The sequence below is a fragment of the Chiloscyllium plagiosum genome, chromosome 3, assembly GCF_004010195.1.
Source record: "Chiloscyllium plagiosum isolate BGI_BamShark_2017 chromosome 3, ASM401019v2, whole genome shotgun sequence".
Taxonomy (NCBI): Eukaryota; Metazoa; Chordata; class Chondrichthyes; order Orectolobiformes; family Hemiscylliidae; genus Chiloscyllium; species Chiloscyllium plagiosum.
In genome coordinates, this window is record NC_057712.1 from 133781406 (window position 1) to 133804208 (window position 22803).

At 44.5% G+C, this 22803-nt stretch overlaps 1 protein-coding gene across 1 annotated transcript in view; it reads right to left on the bottom strand.

The window, feature by feature from the left end:
• The window catches only part of LOC122540182 (dynein axonemal heavy chain 8-like), a 1320893-nt gene that overhangs the window by 931149 nt on the left and 366941 nt on the right, over nucleotides 1–22803 (bottom strand). The window contains exon 17 of the mRNA XM_043675532.1: nucleotides 20183–20318. Within this exon, the coding sequence (XP_043531467.1) occupies nucleotides 20183–20318 (136 nt within the window). The remainder of the gene's footprint in view (nucleotides 1–20182; nucleotides 20319–22803) is intronic.

Here is a 22803-nt window from a genome sequence, read left to right on the forward strand (position 1 = left end):
CGATGGAGGAGTCCAAGGACCTGCATGTCCTTGGTGGAGTGAGAGGGGGAGTTGAAGTGTTGAGCCACAGGGTGGTTGGGTTGGTTGGTCCGGGTATCCCAGAGGAGTTCTCTGAAACGTTCCGCAAGTAGGTGGCCTGTCTCCCCAATATAGAGGAGGCCATATCGGGTGTAGCGGATGCAGTAAATGATGTGTGTGGAGGTGCAAGTGAATTTGTGGCGGATATGGAAGGATCCCTTGGGGCCTTGGAGGGAAGTAAGGGGGGAGGTGTGGGCACAAGTTTTGCATTTCTTGCGGTTGCAGGGGAAGGTGCCGGGAGTAGAGATTGGATTGGTGGTGTATGTGGACCTGACGAGGGAGTCACGGAGGGAGTGGTCTTTTTGGAAAGCTGATAGGGGAGGGGAGGGAAATATATCCCCGGTGGTGGGGTCCGTTTGGAGGTGGCTGAAATGACGACAGATGATACAATGTATACGTCCGTTTGGAGGTGGGACACCCGCACCAACCAACCCAACCACCCCGTGGTGCAACACATCAACTCCCCCTCCCACTCCACCAAGGACATGCAGGTCCTTGGACTCCTCCATCGCCAGACTATAGCAACACGACGGCTGGGGGAAGAGCGCCTCATCTTCCGCCTAGGAACACTCCAACCACAAGGGATGAACTCAGATTTCTCCAGTTTCCTCATTTCGCCTCTCCCCACCTTGTCTCAGTTTCAACCCTCAAGCTCAGCACCACCTTCCTAACCTGCAATCTTCTTCCTGACCTCTCCGCCCCCACCCCACACTCTGGCCTATCACCCTCACCTTAACCTCCTTCCACCTATTGCATTTCCAACGCCCCTCCCCCAAGTCCCTCCTCCCTACCTTTATCTTAGCCTGCTTGGCACACTTTCCTCATTCCTGAAGAAGGGCTCATGCCCGAAATGTCGATTCTTCTGCTCCTTGGATGCTGCCTGACCTGCTGTGCTTTTCCAGCAACATGTTTTCGGTTCTGATCTCCAGCATCTGCAGTTCTCACTTTCTCCCAGGTAAATTTAAGGTCAGGGTGGAATGTGTTGGTGAAGTTGATGAATTGCTCAACCTCCTCACGAGAGCACGAACTGGCGCCAATGCAGTCATCACTGTAGCGGAGGAAGAGGTGGGGAGTGGTGCTGGTGTAATTACGGAAGATCGACTGTTCTACGTAGCCAACAAAGGGACAGGCATACCTGGGGCCCATACGGGTGCCCATGGCTACCCCTATGGTCTGGAGGAAGTGGTAGAATTCGAAGGAGAAATTGTTAAGGGTGAGGACCAGTTCAGCCAAACGAATGTGCGTGTCGGTGGAAGGGAATTGTTGGGGACGTCAGGAGAGGAAGAAACGGAGGGCTTGGAGGCCCTGGTCATGGCGGATGGAGATGTAGAGGGATTGGAAATCCATGGTGAAGATGAGGCGTTGGGGGCCGGGGAAACGGAAGTCTTGGAGGAGGTGGAGGGCGGGAAGTCTTGGAGGAGGTGGAGGGCGTGGGTGGTGTCTCGAACGTATGTGGGAAGTTCCTGGACCGGGGGGATAGGACAGTGTCGAGGTAGGTAGAAATGAGTTCAATGGGGCAGAAGCATGCTGAGACAATGGGTCGGCCAGGGTGGTCAGGCTTGTGGATCTTGGGAAGGAGGTAGAACCGGGCAGTGCGGGGTTCCTGGACTATGAGGTTCGAAGCTGTGGGTGGGGGATCTCCTGAGGTGATGAGGTTCTGTATGGTCTGGGAGATGATGGTTTGGTGGGGGTTGGGGGGTGAGGTCATGGTCGAGGGGGCAGTAGGAAGAGGTGTCCTCGAGTTGGCGTTTGGCTTCAATGATGTCGAGGTCAGTGCGCCAGACTACCACTGCGCCCCCTTTATCTGCTGGCTTGATGGTGAGGTCGGGATTGGAGGGCTGCGCGTTGTGAGGGTGAGAGGTTGGAGTGGGGGAGTGGGGTAGACTGGTTGAGGCGGTTAATGTCCCGGCGGCAGTTGGAAATGAAGAGGTCGAGGGCGGGTAATAGGCCAGCGCGGGGTGTCAGGTGGATGCAGTGTGTTGGAGGCGGGCGAAGATGTCCTCGGAAGGTGGGTGGGAGTCCTGATTGTGAAAGTAAGCTCGGAGGCGAAGGCGGTGGAAGAAGTGTTCGACGTCACGGCATGTATTAAATTCATTGATGCGTGGGCGGAGGAGGATGAAGGTGAGTCCTTTGCTGAGGACTGATCGTTCATCCTCAGTGAGGGGGAGATCTGGGAGGATGGTGAAAACTCGGCAGGGCTGGGAGCTGGGATCTGGTGTGGGTGTGGAGCTGGGAGTGGGGGTGGAGCCGGTAACTGGAGTGGGTGTGGTGGTGGGGGAGTGCAGCTGGAGTCATGAGCAGGGGTGGTGTTCCCCTCAGGGTTCTGGAGGGGCGGGGATGGTGACAGTGGGATCTGTGGGTGGCATGTCAGCAGAATGCAGGTGAATGGCGTTGGTGGGGGCAGAAGTGGTGGCAAACACGGCAGTGGGGGGGGCGGACGTCACTGAGCATGTGACATCAGCGATGATGTGAGGGGGGAAGTAATGTCACATGTGGTGTATGAGGAATTGTGGGGAGTGGAAGTGGCTGTGGGAGCGGCCATGATGAGGGCGGAAGTGACGTCATCAATCAACGTTGAGGTGGCAGCTGCACCAGCCGCATGGCTAATGGCGTCCGTGCAGTTCCAGAGGAATTACTGGAATATTGGAGGAGCGCTGGTTATGGAGATGGGTAGATAAAAGGTTGTTGTACCTACAGTTTTTGATGTTTGAGATGGAGTTGAAATACTGTTTGTTGACAGTATGAATTCTTCTGAGGATGTAGTGCAGAGTGGGTCCTTTGCAATTCTGAGAGAGTGTGGCCCTCAGCTGAGGCAGGGCAGACTGTAGAGAGGTTAGGTGCCGGCGCATTGCTGCGAGTGTGGAGCGGAGGATCTTGAAGAAGAACCATTGCTGGTGTTTTTGAATCTGTAGTCTATACTGGTTGTCCTGTTCGGGTCCAAACTCTGCTGGTTTAAAGGTGGTCCGGAGTCCATGTGGGATGAATTGGTTACGGAGGCAGGCACTGAGGAAGCAAATGTGGCTGTGGTAGCGAGTTTGTTTCAGGACATGGTTGAAGAGGTTCAGGGCAGAGGAAATGACCTGGGAGTCGCAGTGGGAGAGTGACTCCCTGAGATTCTTGTAGAGAGAGGAGGAAAACTTCTTCAAGGCAGGCATCCTTGCAGGAGGATTCGCAGTGGGGTTAAAATCAACGAGGTAAAAACAATTACTGCAGATGCTGGAAACCAGATTCTGGATTCGTGGTGCTGGAAGAGTTCAGGCAGCATTCGAGGAGCAGTAAAATTGACGTTTCAGGCAAAAGCCCTTCATTAGGAATACAGGCAGAGAGCCTGAAGCGTGGAGAGATAAGTGAGAGGAGGGGGAAGGGGAAATGAGGAAACTGTTGAAGTCCACATTGATGCTCTGGGGTTGAAGTGTTCCGAGGTGGAAGATGATGCGTTCTTCCTCCAGGCGTCTGGTGGTGAGGGAGCGGCGGTGAAAGAGGCCCAGGACCTCCATGTCCTCGGCAGAGTTGGAGGGAGAGTTGAAATGTTGGGCCACAGGGCGGTGTGGTTGATTGGTGCGGGTGTCCCAGAGATGTTCCTATTCACATACCCATCCAGGTGCCTTCTGGAAATTCTAATTGTACCAAACTCCACCACCTCCTCTGGCAGCTTATTCCATGCATGCACCTCCCTCTGCGTAGAAAAACTGCCGCTTAGGTCTCTTGTAAATCTTTCCCCTCTCACCTTAAAACCTGTGCCCTCTAGTTTTGCACTCGCCTACCTCAATAGGCAGCACTTCTACCTGTGAACCCGCTATATCATTAATAAGGACAAATTGTATTCCTGGAGCTGTGTGTTTGTCCAGTCGTCTTACCATGACTTCTTCCACTCTTCACTGAACACTCTAACCTCACTTTACATAATTGGGGGCTTCTTGCCTTCCTGTGAATTCCTGTTACTAGCACCTTTTCTGGCAATAGTCTTTCAGAAGTACATATCTCCTCATTTTCAACATCACAGATTGAAAGGATCCTGTATCTCTTAATATTGTGACCTCTTTACCTGCTGCTCCTGTTCTATATGAGAAAATTTTAACTTCATAGGTATATGGCATAAAATGATCTGGCACTTCCTCCTTAACCAACCTCTGACCATATTGTACATTCTAGTGCAGCTTTCTAGCCTCCATTGCGCTTTCCATTATCACTCCAACAAAATTCACTGGCTTCTCCTGTTTCCCTACAACTGGCTTCCAAGTGCTTTTCCTAGGAGAAAGTGAGGACTGCAGATGCTGGAGGTCAGAGTCGAAAGTGTGGTGCTGGAAAAGCAGAGCAGATCAGGCAGCATCCGAGGAGCAGGAGAATCAATATTTCAGGCATAAGCCCTTCATCAGGAAGCGCTTATGCTTTTCCTAACCCACGAACACTGTGATTTCATATGGCCTACTTTACTGCAGTGAAAACACTGGGGCTTTTTAACTTATCTTTCCCCTTGAAGGGTTTCCTTTTTACCCCGTGGTAAGTTATCATTATGATCTGCATCGAGATCTACCTTTCCATTTCCATGTGAGGATTTCACTTTTCCCCAATTTCCTTCACAGATTGAAATTGATTTTGGAAATCAAATATTGGTTTGTGAGCTAACTCAATCATCAGCCATTTCAGCTGCTTAACTCTCTGCTCTTCCACATGTGGGCGGCACGGTGGCACAGTGGGCGGCACGGTGGCACAGTGGTTAGCACTGCTGCCTCACAGCGCCAGAGACCCGGGTTCAATTCCCGCCTCAGGCGACTGACTGTGTGGAGTTTGCACGTTCTCCCCGTGTCTGCGTGGGTTTCCTCCGGGTGCTCCGGTTTCCTCCCACAATCCAAAGATGTGCAGGTTAGGTGAATTGGCCATGCTAAATTGCCCGTAGTGTTAGGTAAGGGGCAAATGTAGGGGTATGGGTGGGTTGCGCTTCGGCGGGTCGGTGTGGACTTGTTGGGCCGAAGGGCCTGTTTCCACACTGTAATGTAATCTAATCTAATGAGTTCTCACTACCTCAGACAGTGAATTTTTGAACTCCTGTGTAAGTGCCAATTTCTGAAGTTCAAACTCCCTCTCTTTCTTCCTTTCCTTTCTCTCCTTTTCTCTCTCCTCCCTTTTTCTCTCTTCTGCTTTTAATCACAATTCAAACTGTTTCATTTCTGTTGCCCTTTCTTTGTCCTTTGCCTCTAAATCAAGCTGCTTCATTTTCAATTGAATTTTAGCCATCTCTAAAGATTCTGATGGTGATTCCAGCAAATTTAAATGCTGAGCTATTGCTGTAATTATATCTCCTTTCCTCCCAGAAGCAGACAGCTCCAACCTGAGCTTCTCTGCTAATTCCAGCAACTTGGCCCTAACCACCTTTTGCAAAATCCCCATTCACTTCTTCAACCCCCCGAAAAATATCTTAGTGACTGAAAGAGCCATTGCTATTCCAAACACTGTTTAAACCAACCGAATTCAACAACCAGAACTCACTGCCTTCGAGTCCAACAATCCTAATCCTAAATTGGAAATATAGAACAGATCCCACAAAGAGCCCCCACTCTGTTATGGACCAGGCCAGACCCCCTCAAAACATTTCAAGAAAGTAGCCCAGACCCTAACTTTGCTGATTGTTTTAAGCAGGTGTAGATGGATATTCCAGGAGAGATGTCACTGGTCAAACCACTTAGTTTAAACAAAACAGAATTTACTTACAAGTATATTGAATGAAACACAAAGAAGAACCAAATACAGAATAACTTACCCTATCTGAAAACCCAACAGATTATCCCAACTTAATAATGCTGTTTCCAATACTTGCAACAATCTCCATAAACACCCCTTAGCACAAAAGGTAAAATCAAACCCAGTGTCTTACAGGAGAGAAGCCAGAGAGAGGGGAGGATCGGCCTGGACCTGCTTCTTTGGGGTCCAGCTGCATTTTTTTAACCACTGTGCTCAAAATAAAACAAACCAGAGAAAAGCGGAGTCACTCTCCTTTCATTGTACAAGTGTCTTTTTTTAAACTTGAAAGTTTTTTGCATGAGGCAGTTTCTGTTAGCTATAATCAAACTGGCCCAAAACCCTTCTATCCCAGACTGTATCTTTTATGACTTCTCTTAAAAAAAACCTAGGACAGCATAATCTTGTGAAAGGAGCAGCATCAACACAGTATTCTACTCTTCTATTGGTCTTTTCTTTTTCTTCTAATTCAAGTCACTTCATCTTTTTCTCTCTCTCCAAATCAAGATTACTTACATCAAGCTGAAACTTATCTATTTCTAGATTTCCAGTTTCCCTTCTTCAGTTCTAAATGCTGTATAATTACTGTATACATCTCATCTTTAAAGATCCTGTTGATATATTGTACTCTCAATTTATCAGTTAACTGTCTTAACTCACCTGTAATCAAAGACTTAAAACATTCCATGGTTACTTCTTCTACTCCCTGAAAAGTCTTAGCAACTCTCAAAGCCACTTAGAAAGTCCACTCTGTACAGTAGCCTTCACCATACTTCTCCCATTTTTTCCATGTGTCCACTTTCTTAAAGGATACACCATTTCCTTCTGAAATGTACTGAATTAAAATCCCACAACAGCCCAATCCTGTTAGGATCCCAAAATACCAGTGAGTTCTTCGAACACAAACAACCAAACCAAGTTCAACTTATTTCCCAACACCATCCATTATAGGTACTCAATCCCAGAGCAATGCTTCTCCAACATTACCAAATCTTTATTTAACTGATGCTTTTCAATTATTTACCTTCGCACTTTTGAGATCATTTCCATAATTCCTGTCCAATTTATTTAAATGAGCCCCTTTCAATTCCAATTACTTAAAATTTCTCAGCTCTAACAACTGAAAATCTCCCACCACAGGGGGAAACGCCACATTAAAACACTATGGTTAGGTTGGCTGTTTCCCCTGAACTATTGATTCTACTTCCATCAGACATTGTTCTGCCTTTTAAACTGAAATCTGGGTTCTTCTGAATTAAATCTTTGAGCCTCTGTTCTGCAGTCAAAACTAACTTAATTGCCTTAATATGTGTACTCTGACTGTCATAAATCAAACAATATAAATATTCAAATCATTACTACCAAAGTGACAGTGCAGGAAAACGGACTGCGTTCCTATCCACCAAACTGGCTGGCAACACCTTCGGGTCACAGTCCATGAAATGGGGATCGATTTATTCTTTCCTCTGGGCCACGTCTTTGATGATAACATACACGCACCACAGTGTGAGGGACAGTTTCAGTCTTGCAAGGATTTTTTTTATTATTAACAGGATTAGGGCCTCACTCAGTGTTGAAGCAATATCACAATTTCCAAGAGGGCAGTTGAGAGTTAACCACATTGCTGCAACTCTGGAGTCACATGTAAGCCAGATAAGGTAAGGATGGAAATTTCCTTCCCTAAAGAAACAATTAGTGAACCAGATGGTTTTTTCCTGACCATTAACAATGGATTTGTTGACACTTAATTCTATATTTTTATTGAATTCAAATTCGACCATTTGTCTTGGCAGGATTTGAACCTGAGTCATCACGTTTCTCTGGATTAACAGTCCAATGATAGTACCACTAGGTCATCACCCTCCCTAAAGTCTGACGTGGTGTGTACCTGAGCTTTAAATATAAGGTCAGGGGTGTGAACACCAGAATGTTCTAGCAGTGGCAAATACTTCTGCTTCCGTGGTTGTGCACTCCCTTAAGACACATTCTCAGGCCATATAATTAGTGATGTGAAGACTGGAAGATTGAAGGAGAAAAGTTGCTCCAAGCCATTACAGACCAAGTACCATCAATTTCATTTGATAAAAGAAATTAACAGAACGGGAGGAAACCTGAACACAGATTCAAATGAAGACAGGCTAAACTGTAAATGGAAGTCAGGAAATTTCTGAGCTAAAAAAGTAACAAAAGAGAGATTTGGTGATTTGTGATATTACTTCAATGGAAGTAGATAACCCCAGATTGAAGTTAAATAGAAGAAATGTTTACAGGTTACAAACTAAAAGACCAATAGGATCTTTTTAAAAAGCAAATTAAGAACTAAGCAAATTAAATAGAGATGCAAAGACAGGCAATGTGATGTAACTGTATGATGTGGGAACTGGTGGACTCCATTGTGGTTCACAGTGACCACATCTGGAGCAAGCGTTGTTGCTTGAGGAATTCCAGTTCAGAGTTAATAAGCTGAACTCTGAGCTTAGAAAACTGCAAGACATCAGGAAGGGGAAAAGTTAGCTGGACACTGTGTTTCAGGAGGGAGTCACAACCCTTGGATAAACTATCTTGAATTTGGTCAGTGGTCAGGGACAGAAGGATATGACTAACAGGAGATGCAGGAGATAGCGCTGAGGGAGCCTCAGCCCTTGTGTTTGTCTAACAGATTTGAGATTCTTGCTCTGTGGATGAGACTGGAGCTGTATGGAGGATGTGCAAACTGACCATAGTGCTGTCGTACAAAGAGCCATTCAAAAGGGGAGTAGACAGTGTGCTCTGTGGCCAGGATCAAGAGCCCCAAAGCTTGTTGCTTGCTTGGTGCCTGGGTTCAGGACATCTCATCTGGAACGCAGAGGAATTTGTTTGGGAGGCAACAGATTCAGTTGTCATTGTCCATGTCGGTACTGATGACAGAGGTAGAAAGAGGTTTTGCTGAGGCAATATGAGCAGCTCAAGGTTAAGTTGAACAGCAAAATCAAAAAGGTAATCATCTTCGGATTACTACCTCAGCCACAAATTAATTGGCACAGGGTCAACAAGATTAAAGAGGTAAATGCATGGCTCAAATATTGGTGGAGAAGAAATGGGTTCCAATTCATGGGTCATTGTCAGCAATACTGGGGAAGGAGGAAGCTGTTCCGATGGGACAGACTTCACCTGAATCATCCTGGGACCAGAATCCTGGCAAATTGAATCACTAGGGCTGTGGATGAAATTCAATGTGAGCAAATGCGAGGTCTTGCACTTTGGAAAAAAGAATTCAGGCATGGACTATTTTCTAAATGGTGAGAAAATTCATAAAGCCAAAGTACAATGGGATCTGGGAGTGCTAGCCCAGGATTCTCTAAATGTCAATTTGCAGATTGAGTCCGTGATTAAGAAGGTCAATGTAATGTTGTCGTTTTTCTCAAGAAGGTTGGAATATAAAAGCAGCGATGTGCTTCTGAGACTTTATAAAGCTCTAGTTAGGCCCCTTTTGGAATACTGTGCACAATTTTGAGCCCCACACCTCAGGAAGGACATACTGGCATTGGAACGTGTCCAGCAGAGATTCACATGGATGATCCCTGGAATGGTAGGCCTAACATATGACAAACAGCTGAGGATCCTAGGATTGTATTTATTAAAGTTTAAAAAGTTGAGGGAGATCTAATACAAGATAGTGTATGGCTTAGAAAGGGTGGACGCTGGGAAGTTGTTTCTGTTAGGCGGGGAGACTAGGATCCGTGGGCACAGCCTTAGAATTAGAGGGGGTCAATTTAGAACAGAAATGAGGGCACAGTTCTTCAGCCAGAGAGTGGTGGGCCTGTGGAATTCATTGCCACGGAGCACAGTGGAGGCCGGGACGTTAAATGTCTTCAAGGCAGAGATTGACAAATTCTTGATCTCGCGAGGAATTAAGGCAAACAGGGAGAGTGCGGGTAGGTGGAGTTGAAATGTCCATCAGCCATGATTGACTGGCGGAGTGGACTCGACGGGCCGAATGGCCTTACTTCCACTCCTATGTCTAATGGTCTTATGGTCTAATAGATAGAGTTTTAAACTAAATAGTGGGTGGGTGGTATCAGGTGCATCAAAAGTATTGGAAAAAGTTAAAAGGGGAGGGGACAGCAGAGATTAATGGTTCCAGAGTAAGTAATCAGACAGAGAGTTTGAGGAGGGTCAGGAAATTACTTCAGTTAAGGCAACAACTGTGAAAAGGGGGCAATCGCTGCAGAACTGAGGGTGTTGTATTTAAATGCACAAAACAAGATAAATGAGTACTTAGCACAGTTTGCAGTTGACAATTGATGCTGTGGGTATCACAGAGACGTGGCGACGAAAGGATCAGGGATGAGGACTAAATACTTAATGATTTGCATCCGTCAAAACGATGAGGGAGGGGGCAGGGTTGCCTTGTTAGCTAGATGTGAAATGAAATCAATAGCAAGAAGAGGTATATAGCTGAAAGGTATAGAACCTGTATGGGTACAGTTGAGGCAAAACAAAAGGAAAAAGACCCTGATGGGAGTTATGCACAGGCGTTCAAGGATGTTTGTAGGAGTATAAATCAAGAGATAGAAAAGATTTGTAAGAAAGACACTATTAGATTAATCACCGGGACTTCAATATGCAGGTGGACTGGGAAAATCAAATTGGTCATGGAGTTCAAGCAAAGGAATAGATGGAATGTCTAAGAGATTTTTTTTTAAGCAACTTGTGGTAGAGCCCACCAGGGAACAGGCAATATTGAATGTGTTGATGAATAATTAGGGAGACTTGATTGGGGAGCTTAAGATGAAGGAGCCCCTAGGGGGCAGCGATCATAATTCACCCTGCAGTTTGAGAAGGAGAAGCTTGACTCAGATATAATGGTAAAAACAATGACTGCAGATGCTGGAAACCAGATTCTGGATTAGTGGTGCTGGAAGAGCACAGCAGTTCAGGCAGCATCCGAGGACAGGCCAAATCGACGTTTCGGGCAAAAGCCCTTCATCAGGAATGAAGGGCTTTTGCCCGAAACGTCGAATTGGCCTTTCCTCAGATGTTGCCTGAACTGCTGTGCTCTTCCAGCACCGCTAATCCAGATATAATGGTGTTAAAATTGAGTAAAGGTAAATACAAAGATATAGAGAGGAGTTGAGCAGAGTTGATTGCAAGGGGAATTTAGCAGGAAAAGATGGTGGAGCAGCAGGTTTTCTAGGAGTAATTTGGGAAAAGTAGCAAAATTCATCCCAAGGAAAAGGAAACATACTAAGGGGTGGATGAGGTAACCATGGCTGGGAAGTCATGGGACAGCATAAAAGCAAATGATAAAGCATACAATGTGGTAAAGGGTAGGGGAAAGCCAGAGGATTAGGAAGCCTTTGAAGGTGAACTATGAGGGCAAGCTAGCCAGTAATATAAAAAAAAGATTGCAAGAGTTATTTTTAGATACATAAAAGATAAGAAAGAGGCAAGAGTGGACATGGACTGCTGAAAAATTAGGGTGAAAAAGTAGTAATGAGGAACAAACAAATGATATTTTGCATCAGTCTTCACGGTGGAAGACACCAGTAGCATACCAGAACTTCGAGAGAGTTGGGAGCAGAGCTAAATCCAGTAGCCATTACTAAGGACAACATGCCTAGGAAGATAAAAGGTCTGAAGGTGAATAAATCACACAGATAGAATGGACTGCACTCCAGAGTTCTGAAGGAAATAGTTGAGGAGATTGTGGCGGCATTGGCAGTGATCTTTCATGAATCACTGGAGTCAGGGAAGATCCCAGTGGACTGGAGAATGATTAATGTATCTCCCCTATTTAAGAAGAGAAGGAGGCATAAAATAGTTAACCTGGCCTCAATTGTTGGTAAGATTTTAGACTCTTTGAGGAGAAAGTGAGGTCTGCAGATGCTGGAGATCAGAGCTGAAAATGTGTTGCTGGAAAAGCGCAGCAGGTCAGGCAGCATCCAGGGAACAGGAGAATCGACATTTCGGGCATAAGCCATTCCTGAAGAAGGGCTTATGCCCGAAACGTCGATTCTCCTGTTCCCTGGATGCTGCCTGACCTGCCAAGATTTTAGACTCCACTATTAAGGATGTGCTTGCCAAGTACTGGAAAGTTAATGGTTATACAGGGCTGAGTCAGCATGGCTAGGTCAAAGGGGGTGCCATGCCTGACAAATTTGTCGAGTTCTTTGAAGAGGTAATGTGAAAGTTAGATAAAGGAGAGCCAGTGGACATAATTTATTTTGATTACCAGTAGGCCTTTGATGCAGGAGGCTGCTAAATAAGATAAGAGCAGTTAAGAAAGTTACTGGCATGGATAGAAGATTGGCTGACTGGCAGAAGACAGAATTTTTCAGGTTGGCAGCTGCTTGCTAGGTTTGCAGATGACAAAGATCAGTGGAGAGATAGGTAGTGTTGAATAAGAGGGAATCTACTTGGCCAGGCTAGCAGAGTAGGCAAAGAAATGGCTGATGGAATACAATTTGGGAAATTGTGAGTATTAAACTTTGGGAGGAGGAATAGAAGCACAACTATTTTCAAAACAGGAAAAGCCTTCAGAAATCTGACGCACAAAGGAACATTAGTGTCCGAGTGCAGTCTTCACTTCAGGCTAGCATGCAGATTCAGTTAGAAAGTGTTATGGAGCGGGCCAGACCTCCCAAAAATATTTTTAAGGAGGTAGCCCAGCACCTAACATTTCGAGTTGTTTTAAGCAGAAGTAAGGTAAATATTCTGTGAGCAATGCAGCTTGTCAAACCACTCAGTTTTAAACAACACAGAATATATTTACATGCAAACAAAACTGAATTTGTTGTGGTTCTGTTCGCCGAGCTGGGAATTTGTGTTGGAGACATTTCGTCCCCTGTCTAGGTGACATCCTCAGTGCTTGGGAGCCTCCTGTGAAGCGCTTCTGTGGTCTTTCCTCCAGCATTTGTAGTGGTTTGAATCTGCCGCTTCCGGTTGTCAGTTCCAGCTGTCCATTGCAGTGGCCGGTATATTGGATCCAGGTCAATGTGCTTATTGATTGAATCTGTGGATGAGTGCCATGCCTCTAGGAATTCCCTGGCTGTTCTCTGTTTGGCTTGTCCTATAATAGTAGTGTTGTCCCAGTCTAATTCATGTTGCTTGTCATCTGCGTGTGTGGCTACTAAGGATAGCTGGTCATGTCGTTTCGTGGCTAGTTGGTGTTCATGGATGCGGATCGTTAGCTGTCTTCCTGTTTGTCCTATGTAGGGTTTTGTGCAGTCCTTGCATGGGATTTTGTACACTACATTGCTCATGAGCAAAACCAATGTAGACTTTGGAGCAAGGCCAATTTTGACGGTATTAGGCAAGAACTTTCAAAAGCTAATTGGGGGCAGATGTTCGCAGGTAAAGGGACGATTGGAAAATGGGAAGCCTTCAGAAATGAGATAATGAGAATCCAGAGAAAGTATATTCCTGTTAGGGTGAAAGGAAAAGCTGGTAGGTATAGGGAATTCTGGAATGCTAAATAAATTGAGGGTTTGGTTAAGAAAAAGAAGGAAGCATATGTCAGGTGTAGACAGGATAGATCGAGTGAATTCTTAGAAGAGTATAAAGGTAGTACGAGTATGCTTAAGAGGGAAATCAGGTGGGCAAAAAGGGGACATGAGATAGCTTTGGCAAATAGAATTAAGGAGAATCGAAAGGTCTTTTACAAATACATAAGGACAAAAGGGTAACTAGGGAGAGAATAGGGCCCCTCAAAGATCAGCAAGGTGGCCTTTGTGTGGAGCCACAGAAAATGGGGGAGGTACTAAACGAGTATTTTGCATCAGTATTTACTGTGGAAAAGAACATGGAAGATATTGAAAGTATAGAAATAGATGGTGATGTCTTGAAAAATGTCCATATTACAGAGAAGGAAGCACTGGATGTCTTGAAACGCATAAAGGTGGATAAATCCCCAGGACCTGATCAGGTGTACCCGAGAACTCTGTGGGAAGCAAGAGACGTGATTGCTGGGCCTCTTACTGAGATGATTGTATCATCAATAGTCACAGGTGAGGTGCCAAAAGACTGGAGGTTGGCGAACGTGGTGCCACTGTTTAAGAAAGGTGATAAGGTCAAGCCAGGGAACAATAGCCAGTGAGCCTGACCTCGGTGGTGGGCAAGTTGTTGGAGGGAATTCTGAGGGACAGAATGTACATGTATTTGGAAAGGCAAGGACTGATTAGGGATAGTCAACATGGCTTTATGCGTGGGAAATCATGTCTCACAAACTTGATTGAGTTTTTTGAAGAAGTAACAAAGAGGATTGATGAAGGCAGAGCGGTAGATGTGATCTATATGGACTTCAGTAAGGCTTTCGACAAGGTGCTCCATGGTAGTCTGGTCAGCAAGGTTAGATCCCATGGAATACAGGGAGAACTAGCAATTTGAATACAGAACTGGCACAGAGGGTGGTGGTGGTGGAGGGTTGCTTTTTAGACTGGAAGCCTGTGACCATTGGAGTGCCACATGGATTGGTGCTGGGTCCTCTACTTCTCATCATTTATATAAATGATTTGGATGTGAACATAAGAGGTATAGTTAGTAAGTTTGCAGATAACACTAAAATTGGAGGTATAGTGGACAGCGAAGAAGGTTACCTCAGATTACAACAAATCTTAGCAGGACTTACACACTTAATGGTAAGATTAGATTAGATTAGATTAGATTACTTACAGTGTGGAAACAGGCCCTTCGGCCCAACAAGTCCACACCGACCCGCCGAAGCGCAACCCACCCATACCCCTACCTTTACCCCTTACCTAACACTACAGACAATTTAGCATGGCCAATTCACCTGGCCTGCACATCTTTGGACTGTGGGAGGAAACCGGAGCACCCGGAGGAAACCCACGCAGACACGGGGAGAATGTGCAAACTCCACACAGTCAGTCGCCTGAGGCGGGAATTGAACCCGGGTCTCTGGCGCTGTGAGGCAGCAGTGCTAACCACTGTGCCACCGTGCCGCCCACAAAGGTCCTAAGGAGTGCTGCTGAACAAAGAAACCTTGGAGTGCAGGGTCATGCTCCCTTGAATGTGGAGTCGCAGATAGATAGGACAGTGAAGGCAGCATTTGGTATGCTTTCCTTTATTGGTCAGAGTACTGAGTACAGGAGCTGGGAGGTCATGTTGCAGCTGTACAGGACATTGGTTAGGACACTGTTGGAATATTGTGTGTAATTCTGGTCTCCTTCCTATCGGAAAGATGTTGTGAAATGTGAAACGGTTCAGAAAAGATTTACAAGGATGTTGCCAGGGTTGGAGGATTTGAGCTATAGGGAGAGATTGAACAGGCTGGGGCTGTCTTCCCTGGAGCGTCGGAAGCTAAGGGGTGACCTAATAGAGGTTTATAAAATCACGAGGAGCATGGATAGGATAAATAGACAAAGTCTATTCCCTGAGGTGAGGGAGTCCAGAACTAGAGGGCATAGGTTTAGGGTGAGAGGGGAAAGATATAACAGAGACCTATGGGGCAACTTTTTCACGCAGAGGGTGGTACGTGTATGGAATGAGCTGCCAGAGGAAGTGGTGGAGGCTAATACAATTGCAACGTTTAAGAGGCATTTGGATGGGTATATGAATAGGAAAGGTTTGGAGGGCTATGGGCCGGGTGTTGGCAGGTGGGACTAGATTGGGTTGGGATATCTGGTCAGCATGGACAAGTTGGACCAAAAGGTCTATTTCCGTGCTGTATATCTCTATGACTATGACTCTATCTGATTGAAGTTTACAGGATTCTGAGAGGCCAGGATAGAGCGGACATGGAGAAGATGCTTGCATTGGTAATAAAGACTAGAACCCAAGATCATAACCTCAGAGTGAAGGAACAAATCTTTAGAACTGAGATGAGGAGGAAGTTATTCAGTCAGAGTATGGTAAATCCACAGAACTCATTGCCGCAGAAGGCAATGGAAGCCTATTCTTTGAATGGATTTAAGACTGAGGTTCTTTATTAGTGAGGGGATCAAGGGTTACAGGGTAAAGGCAGGAGACTGGGATTAAGAAACATATTAGCCATGATTGAATGGTGGAGCAGCCTCAATAGGCCAAATGACCTAATTCTGCTCTGATTTGTTATGGTCTAATGGAGTTTAATGAAAAAGGCAGATGAGTTGAGGCCACAGAGATACCTGGAGGGAGGCATTGTTACTATTGAGACATGGTTTCTATAGTTATAAATCACACAGCACCAGGGTATAGCCCAACAGGCTTAATTGGAAGCACTAGCTTTTGCAGCACTGCTCCTTCATCAGGTGGTTCATCTGATGAAGGAGCAGTGCTGCGAAAGCTAGTGCTCCCAATTAAACCTGTTAGACTATAACCTGGTGGTGTGGGATTTTTTAACTTTGTACACCGTCATCCAACACCGACATCTCCAAATAATGATTTCAATTGTTCTTGTAATCCTTTGTTATAGATAATGGTATTTGAAAGCAATGATCTTTAGTTGAGATGTGGTGGGAGAATAAAACAAGGAGGGCAGTCACAATGTTGATTCAGAAACAATTATGAACAAGGATTATCTGCTGGAAGTAGTATAAATTGAGAACAAAAGCACCTCGTGGACAGCACCACTAAGCATCAGTGGTGAAGGGATGAATGCTGAATGTCATGGATAGGGTGCCAATCAAGCAGGCTGTTTTTTTTTCCTGGATGGTGTCAGGCTTGTGTTGTTGGAGCTGAACCTTTCCACCTTTCCAAGGTGTATTCCATCACACTTCTGACTTGTGCCTTGCAGCTGGTCTATAAGTTTTAGGGAATTGGAGCTGAGTTTGTCACTGCAGAACTTCTCGCCTCTGGCCTAATCTTGAAGTCATAATATGGAACTGGTAGAGTTCTATTTGTGGTTATTTGCAATCCCCAGGCTATCAATAGTAGGGGAATCAGCAATAGTAATACCACTGTACACTTGGGGATAATGATTGGATTCTATCTTATTGCAGCTAGTCACTACTTGGACTTGTGTGGTGCAAATGATTCTCACCACTTCCTGAAGAAGGGCTCATGCCCGAAATGTCAATTCTCCTGCTCCTTGAATGCTGCATGACCTGCTGTGCTTTTCCAGCACTACACACTCTTGACTCACCACTTATCAATCTATTTCCAGTCACATGTCTTCATAGGAACCGGGAAGATTGAAACCATTTAAAAGTGATAAAGTGAATGTCTTGAATTAGGTTTTTGTACTTACAGTTGAGTCACTAGGATCAGATGCATCTAAGGATACCAAAAGACGTAATGGTCTTATGAATATTCAAGGATATAAATCCTATTGAAAAGATAGGCAGGTGGGCACAGGTGGTAGGATTGCCTTATTAGTAAGAAATGAAATTAAATCAATAGTAAGAAACAAAGTAGGGTCAGACAGTGTTGAATCTGTGTGGGTAGAATTGAGGGCCCACAAAGGTAAAAAAGCCATAGTTGCAATGATGGGCAGGCCTCCAAATAGTAGTCAGGTGCTGGGCCATAAGATACACCAGAAAATAGAAAAGATGTGTACGAAAGGCAAAGTTATAGTGATTATGGGGGATTTCAATATGCAGGTGGACTGAGAAAATTAAGTTGGTTGTGGATTACAAGAAAATGAATTTAGGGAATGTCTGCAAGATGACTTTTTTGGAGCAGCTAGTGGTGGAGTCCACTAGGAAACAATACTGGATTTAGTGTTGTGCACTGAGGCAGACTTGATAAAGGAACTTAAGGTAAAGGAACCCTTAGAAGGCAGTGATTGTAATATGATTGAATTTACTCTACAATTTGAGAAGGAGAAGATAGAATCAGAGGTAATAGTATTACAGAAGCATGAGGGAGGAGCTGGGTAGAATTGACTGGGAGAGGAGCCTAGCAGCAAAGACAGTTGAAAAGCAATGGCAGGAGTTTCTGGAAATAATTCAGGAGACACAGCAGAGATTCATCCAGAGGAAAAAGAAGCATGATATAGGGAGGATGAGGCAACCACGGCTGACTAGGGAAGTCAGGGATAGCATCAAAGCAAAAGAGAAAGCATATAATTGGCAAAGGGTAGTGGGAAACCAGAGGATTGGGAAGCTTACAAAGATCAACAGAGGAAACAAAAAAAGAAATGAGGAGAGAGAAATTAAATATGAGGGTAAGCTAGCCAGTAATATAAAAGAAGACTGCAAGAGTTTCTGTAGACATATAAAGGGCAAAAGAGAGGCAAAAATGGACACTGGACCGCTGGGAAATGATGCTGGAGAGATAGTGAGGAACTGAATAATTATTTCACATTAATGTTCACAATGGACGACTTGAGTAATGTCCCAAAAATTCAAGAGAGTGAGGGGGCAGATCTCAGTATGGTGACCATCACCAAGGAGAAGGTATTAGAAAACTGAATGGCCTAAAGTTGGATAAATCACCTAGACCAGATGGACTCCACCCCAGAGTTCTAAGGGAGATAGCCGAAGAGATAGTGGAGACATTAGTGGTGACCTTTCAGGAATCGTTAGAATCAGGGAGGGTTCTAGAAGACTGGAAAATCACTAATGTGACACCCTTTTTAAAAACAGAATAAAGCAAAAGGAAAATTACAGAAGGATTAGCCTAACCTCGTGGGTAAGACCCAGGAATCCATTGTGGAGGATGAAATTTCTGAATACTTGGAAACGTATGGTAAAATCAGGCAAAGTCAGCATGATTTCATCAAGCTGAGGTCATGCCTGTCAAATCTGCTAGAATTCTTTGAGGAAGTAACAAGCAGGTTAGACCAAGGAGAGCCAATGGATGTTATCTACCTGGACTTCAAGAAGGCCTTTGACAAAGTGCCGCACAGGAGAGTGCTGAGTACGATAAGTGCCCCTGGTGTTAGAGGCACAGTCCGAGCATAGGTAGAAACTTGGCTGTGTGGCAGAAAGCAGAGAGTGAGGATAAAAGGATGGCAGCCAATGACAAATGATTTTCCACAAGGGCCAGTGTTGGGACCACAACTTTTCACTTTATACATTAATGATCTAGATGAAGGAACTGAGGGCATTTTGGCTAAGTTTGCAGATGAAACAAAGATAGGTAGAGGGACAGGTAACATTGAAGAGGCAGGAAGCCTGCAAAAGGATTTGGACAGGTGAGGAGAGTGGGAAAAAAAAGTGGCAGATGGAGTACAACATGGGAAGGTGTGAGGTCATGCACTTTGGTATGAAGAATAGAGGTATGGACTTTTCTAAATGGGAGAAAATTCAGAAGTCTGAAGTGCAAAGAGACTTGGAGTTCTAGTCCAGGATTCTCTCAAGGTAAACTTGCAGGTTGAGTCAGTATTTAGAAGGCAAACACAATAATGGCATTTATTATGAGAGGACTTGAATATAAAAACAGGGATGTACTTCTGAGGCTCTACAAGGCTCTGGTCAGACCACATTTGGAATATTGTGCACGGTTTTGGGCCCCATAATCTCAGGACGGATGTACTGGCCCTGGAGCGTGTTCAGAGGAAGCCCATGAGAATGGTCCCAGGAGTGAAAAGCTTAACATATGAGAAATGTTTGAGGACTCTGGATCTATACTCGATGGAGTTTAGAAGGATGAGGGCAATCTAATTGAAACAGACAGAATACTGAATGGCCAGGACAGATGTTGTGAAAATGTTTCCATTGGTAGGAGAGACTAGGACCCGAGGGCATGGCCTTTGACAAAAGGGAAGACCTTTAGAACGGATATAAGGAGAAACTTCTTCAGCCAGATAGTGGAATTCATTGCCACAGAAGGCTGTGGAGGCCAGATCATTGAGTACATTTAAGACTGAGATAGATCGGTTCTTGACTATCAAGGAGATCAAGGGTTATGGGGAGAAAGTGGGAGAATAGGTTGAGAAACATATCAACCATGATTGAATGGTAGAGCAGACTCAATGGCTGAGTGGCCTAATTTTTGCTCCTATGTCTTATGGTTGAAACTGGAAAGCACAGACCGTTATTTTTCAGAGGTGTTCAGTCATGGGACTCGATTTATTTAGGATAGCTGGTTGGCATGGATGAGTTGGAGCAAAGGGTCTCTTTCCATGTTGTATTTCTCTCTGACTTTGAGTGGGGAATTGCAAATATTTTACCCTTGTGCAAAAAAGTTGGGCGATTACCTCAAAAATGAAATGCCAATTAGTTTAATTTCACTGGCAAGGATGTTTTTAAACCATTTAACTAAACAACTACTTTAACAACAAGGATGATCAATGACAGCACAGAACATGGAAGCTAGTAAATGAGAAAGGCTGAGCAATGGATTAAACAAATAAATAAAAGATCTACCCAGATGAATTATGAATAATAGCATAATGAACGGCTACCAATAGAAAACAAATTTAAGTTCTGAAACCATGCAAACCGACTTATAAAGTCTGTCAGAATACACTGTTCCATTTTGCTAAAATGAATATTTTACTTACTATATGCAATGGCTGAAATTTCTTTTATCCAAGCCTTATGGTACAAAGTTTCAAACTTTACCAGTACATAAGCAATTTTGTTGTACTTTCGCACAATGGACATACCCTGTGGGCTTTTGAGAATCTGAGAACTTTTCTGAAACAAAGAAATACATTCTGTCATGTATTCAGCCAATATGCAGAACAAAAATAACATTTTTGACATCACAATCAGAAAATATTGTGCAAAACAATTTAAATGTACAACACTTAAACATGGATAGCTGACAGAAGACAGAGAGTGCTTGAAGATGGAAAGTATACTGGCTGGAGGTCAGTGTTGAGTGAGGTCCCGCAGGGCTCTGTTTTTGGGCCTCTGCTCTTTGTAGTTTTTATAAATAACTTGGATGAGGAGGTTGAGGGGTGGGTTAGTAAATTTGCAGATGACACAAAGGTTAGAGGTGTCATCGATAGTATAGAGGGCTACTGCAGGCTGCAGCGCGACATAGATGCAGAACTGGGCTGAGAAGTGGCAAGTACATAGATCCCTCAATGTTGTCACCCAAGTGGAGAGGGTTGCTCAGAAAGCAAATGGTGTTTTGGCTTTCATTAACAGAGGAATCGAGTTTAAGAGCCGCGAGGTTTTGTTGCAGCTCTACAAGTCCCTGGTGAGACCATACTTGGAATATTGTGTCCAGTTCTGGTCGCCCTACTATAGGAAAGATACAGAGGCTTTGGAGAGGATGCAAAGAAGGTTTACCAGAATGCTGTCTGGACTGGAGGGCTTGCCTTATGAAGAAAGGTTGAATAAGCTCAGACTTTTCTCTCTGGAGAGAAGGAGGAAGAGAGGAGACCTGATTGAGGTGTGCAAATTAATGAGAGGAATAGATAGAGTCAATAGCCAGACTTTTCCCCAGGGCAGGATTGACTGGTACGAGAAGTCATAGTTTGAAGATATTAGGAGGAAGGTATAAAGGAGACGTCAGAGGTAGGTTCTTTATGCAGAGAGTTCTGAACGCATGGAATGCGTTTCCAGCTGTGGTGGTGGAAGCAGAGTCATTGGGGACATTTAAGCGACTGCTGGACATGCACATGGATAGCAGTGAGTTGAGGGGTGCGTAAGTTAAGTTACTATATTTGACATTAGGATTAGATTTTGGCAGAACATCGTGGGCCAAAGAGCCTGTTCTGTGCTGTACTTTTCTATGTTCTATGTTCTAAAGATTTGCATGATTTTATGAAGAATATCACCTTCCAGCATACTGGCATAATAAAATAATGCAAGGGGTGTTAAAAGGAGGATTGGGGCCAGTCACGGACCTGAAAAGCGATTTACTATGGAGGTGAACAGCATGGCTGAAGTACTAAATTAATTCTGTGCATCTGTCTTTACCAAGGAGGATATTGCTGAACAGGTTATGGAGGAAAACAAGGCATTTGGCTGATAAAAATGTGTTGCTGGAAAAGCGCAGCAGGTCAGGCAGCAACGTCGTTTCTCCTGTTCCCTAGATGCTGCCTGACCTGCTGCGCTTTTCCAGCAACACATTTCCATCTCTGATCTCCAGCATCTGCAGACCTCACTTTCTTTGGCTGATAAAACAAACTGAAGAACTGAGGAAATCTGAAATAAAAACAGAAATTGCTGTAGAAATTCAGCATCTGTGGAGAGAAAGGAGAGTTAACATTGAGTCCAATGATCCTTCTTCAGAACTGATAGTAGCCACGAAAAATTATTACATATGCTGAAGAAGGCTTTTGGGGGAAAGGAGTTTGCAGAAAGATGGAAGTAGAGCACAGAGAGGGAGAACAACATATAGGCAGACAAAACAATGGAGAAAGAAAAGCTAATAATTCGAGTCAGAAATGGATGAAAATGGGTTGGCTATGCTGAAAGCAACCCATGTCGAGACAAGGCCTGGGGTGTGGGGGGGTGAGTAAAGGACAATAATTCTAAAATTATTGAACTCAATATTGGTACTGAAGACTAATGTCCTGATAGGAAAATGAGAATCCACTCTTCCAGCTTGAATTGAGCCTCGCCGGGGCAATGCAGCAAGCCCAAGGCAGAAATATTGGCCAGGAAGCAGGGTGGAGTATTGAATTGGCAGACAACTGGAAACTCAGAGTCATTTTTGTGAACAGAACATAGGTGTGGCAGGACGTGATGCTTTTGGAGCTCTGCTGTTTCATCAGGTTGTTTGGAGTATAAGATTGTAAGACACAGAATTTATAGCAAACGTTTACAGTGTGGTGTAACTGAAATTACATATTGAAAAAGACCTGGATTGTTTGTTAAGTCTCTCATCTTTTAGAATGGCCATATTGGTTTCAGTTCTTTTGTATGTAAATCCCAGAACTTTTCTGAAGTTACATTCTCAAGTGAACTTTAACAATAGGTGTGCCATGTCTGCCCAGATAATGTATTGAATTATCTAATAATAAGACCCGTTGTGGGAAGTAGGTAAGTGCTGCATTTTACGTTTTATTCTTTAGACCCAGATTTTTTTTTTTAAAAAAAGGTTACTTTTAGAGGGATGGCAGTGAAGGCAGTGCAATGTTCCTCTTGCAACATGTTTGAGGTGAGGGATGCCATGGACGTCCCTGCTGATTACACTTGCAGGAAGTGCACCAATCTCCAGCTC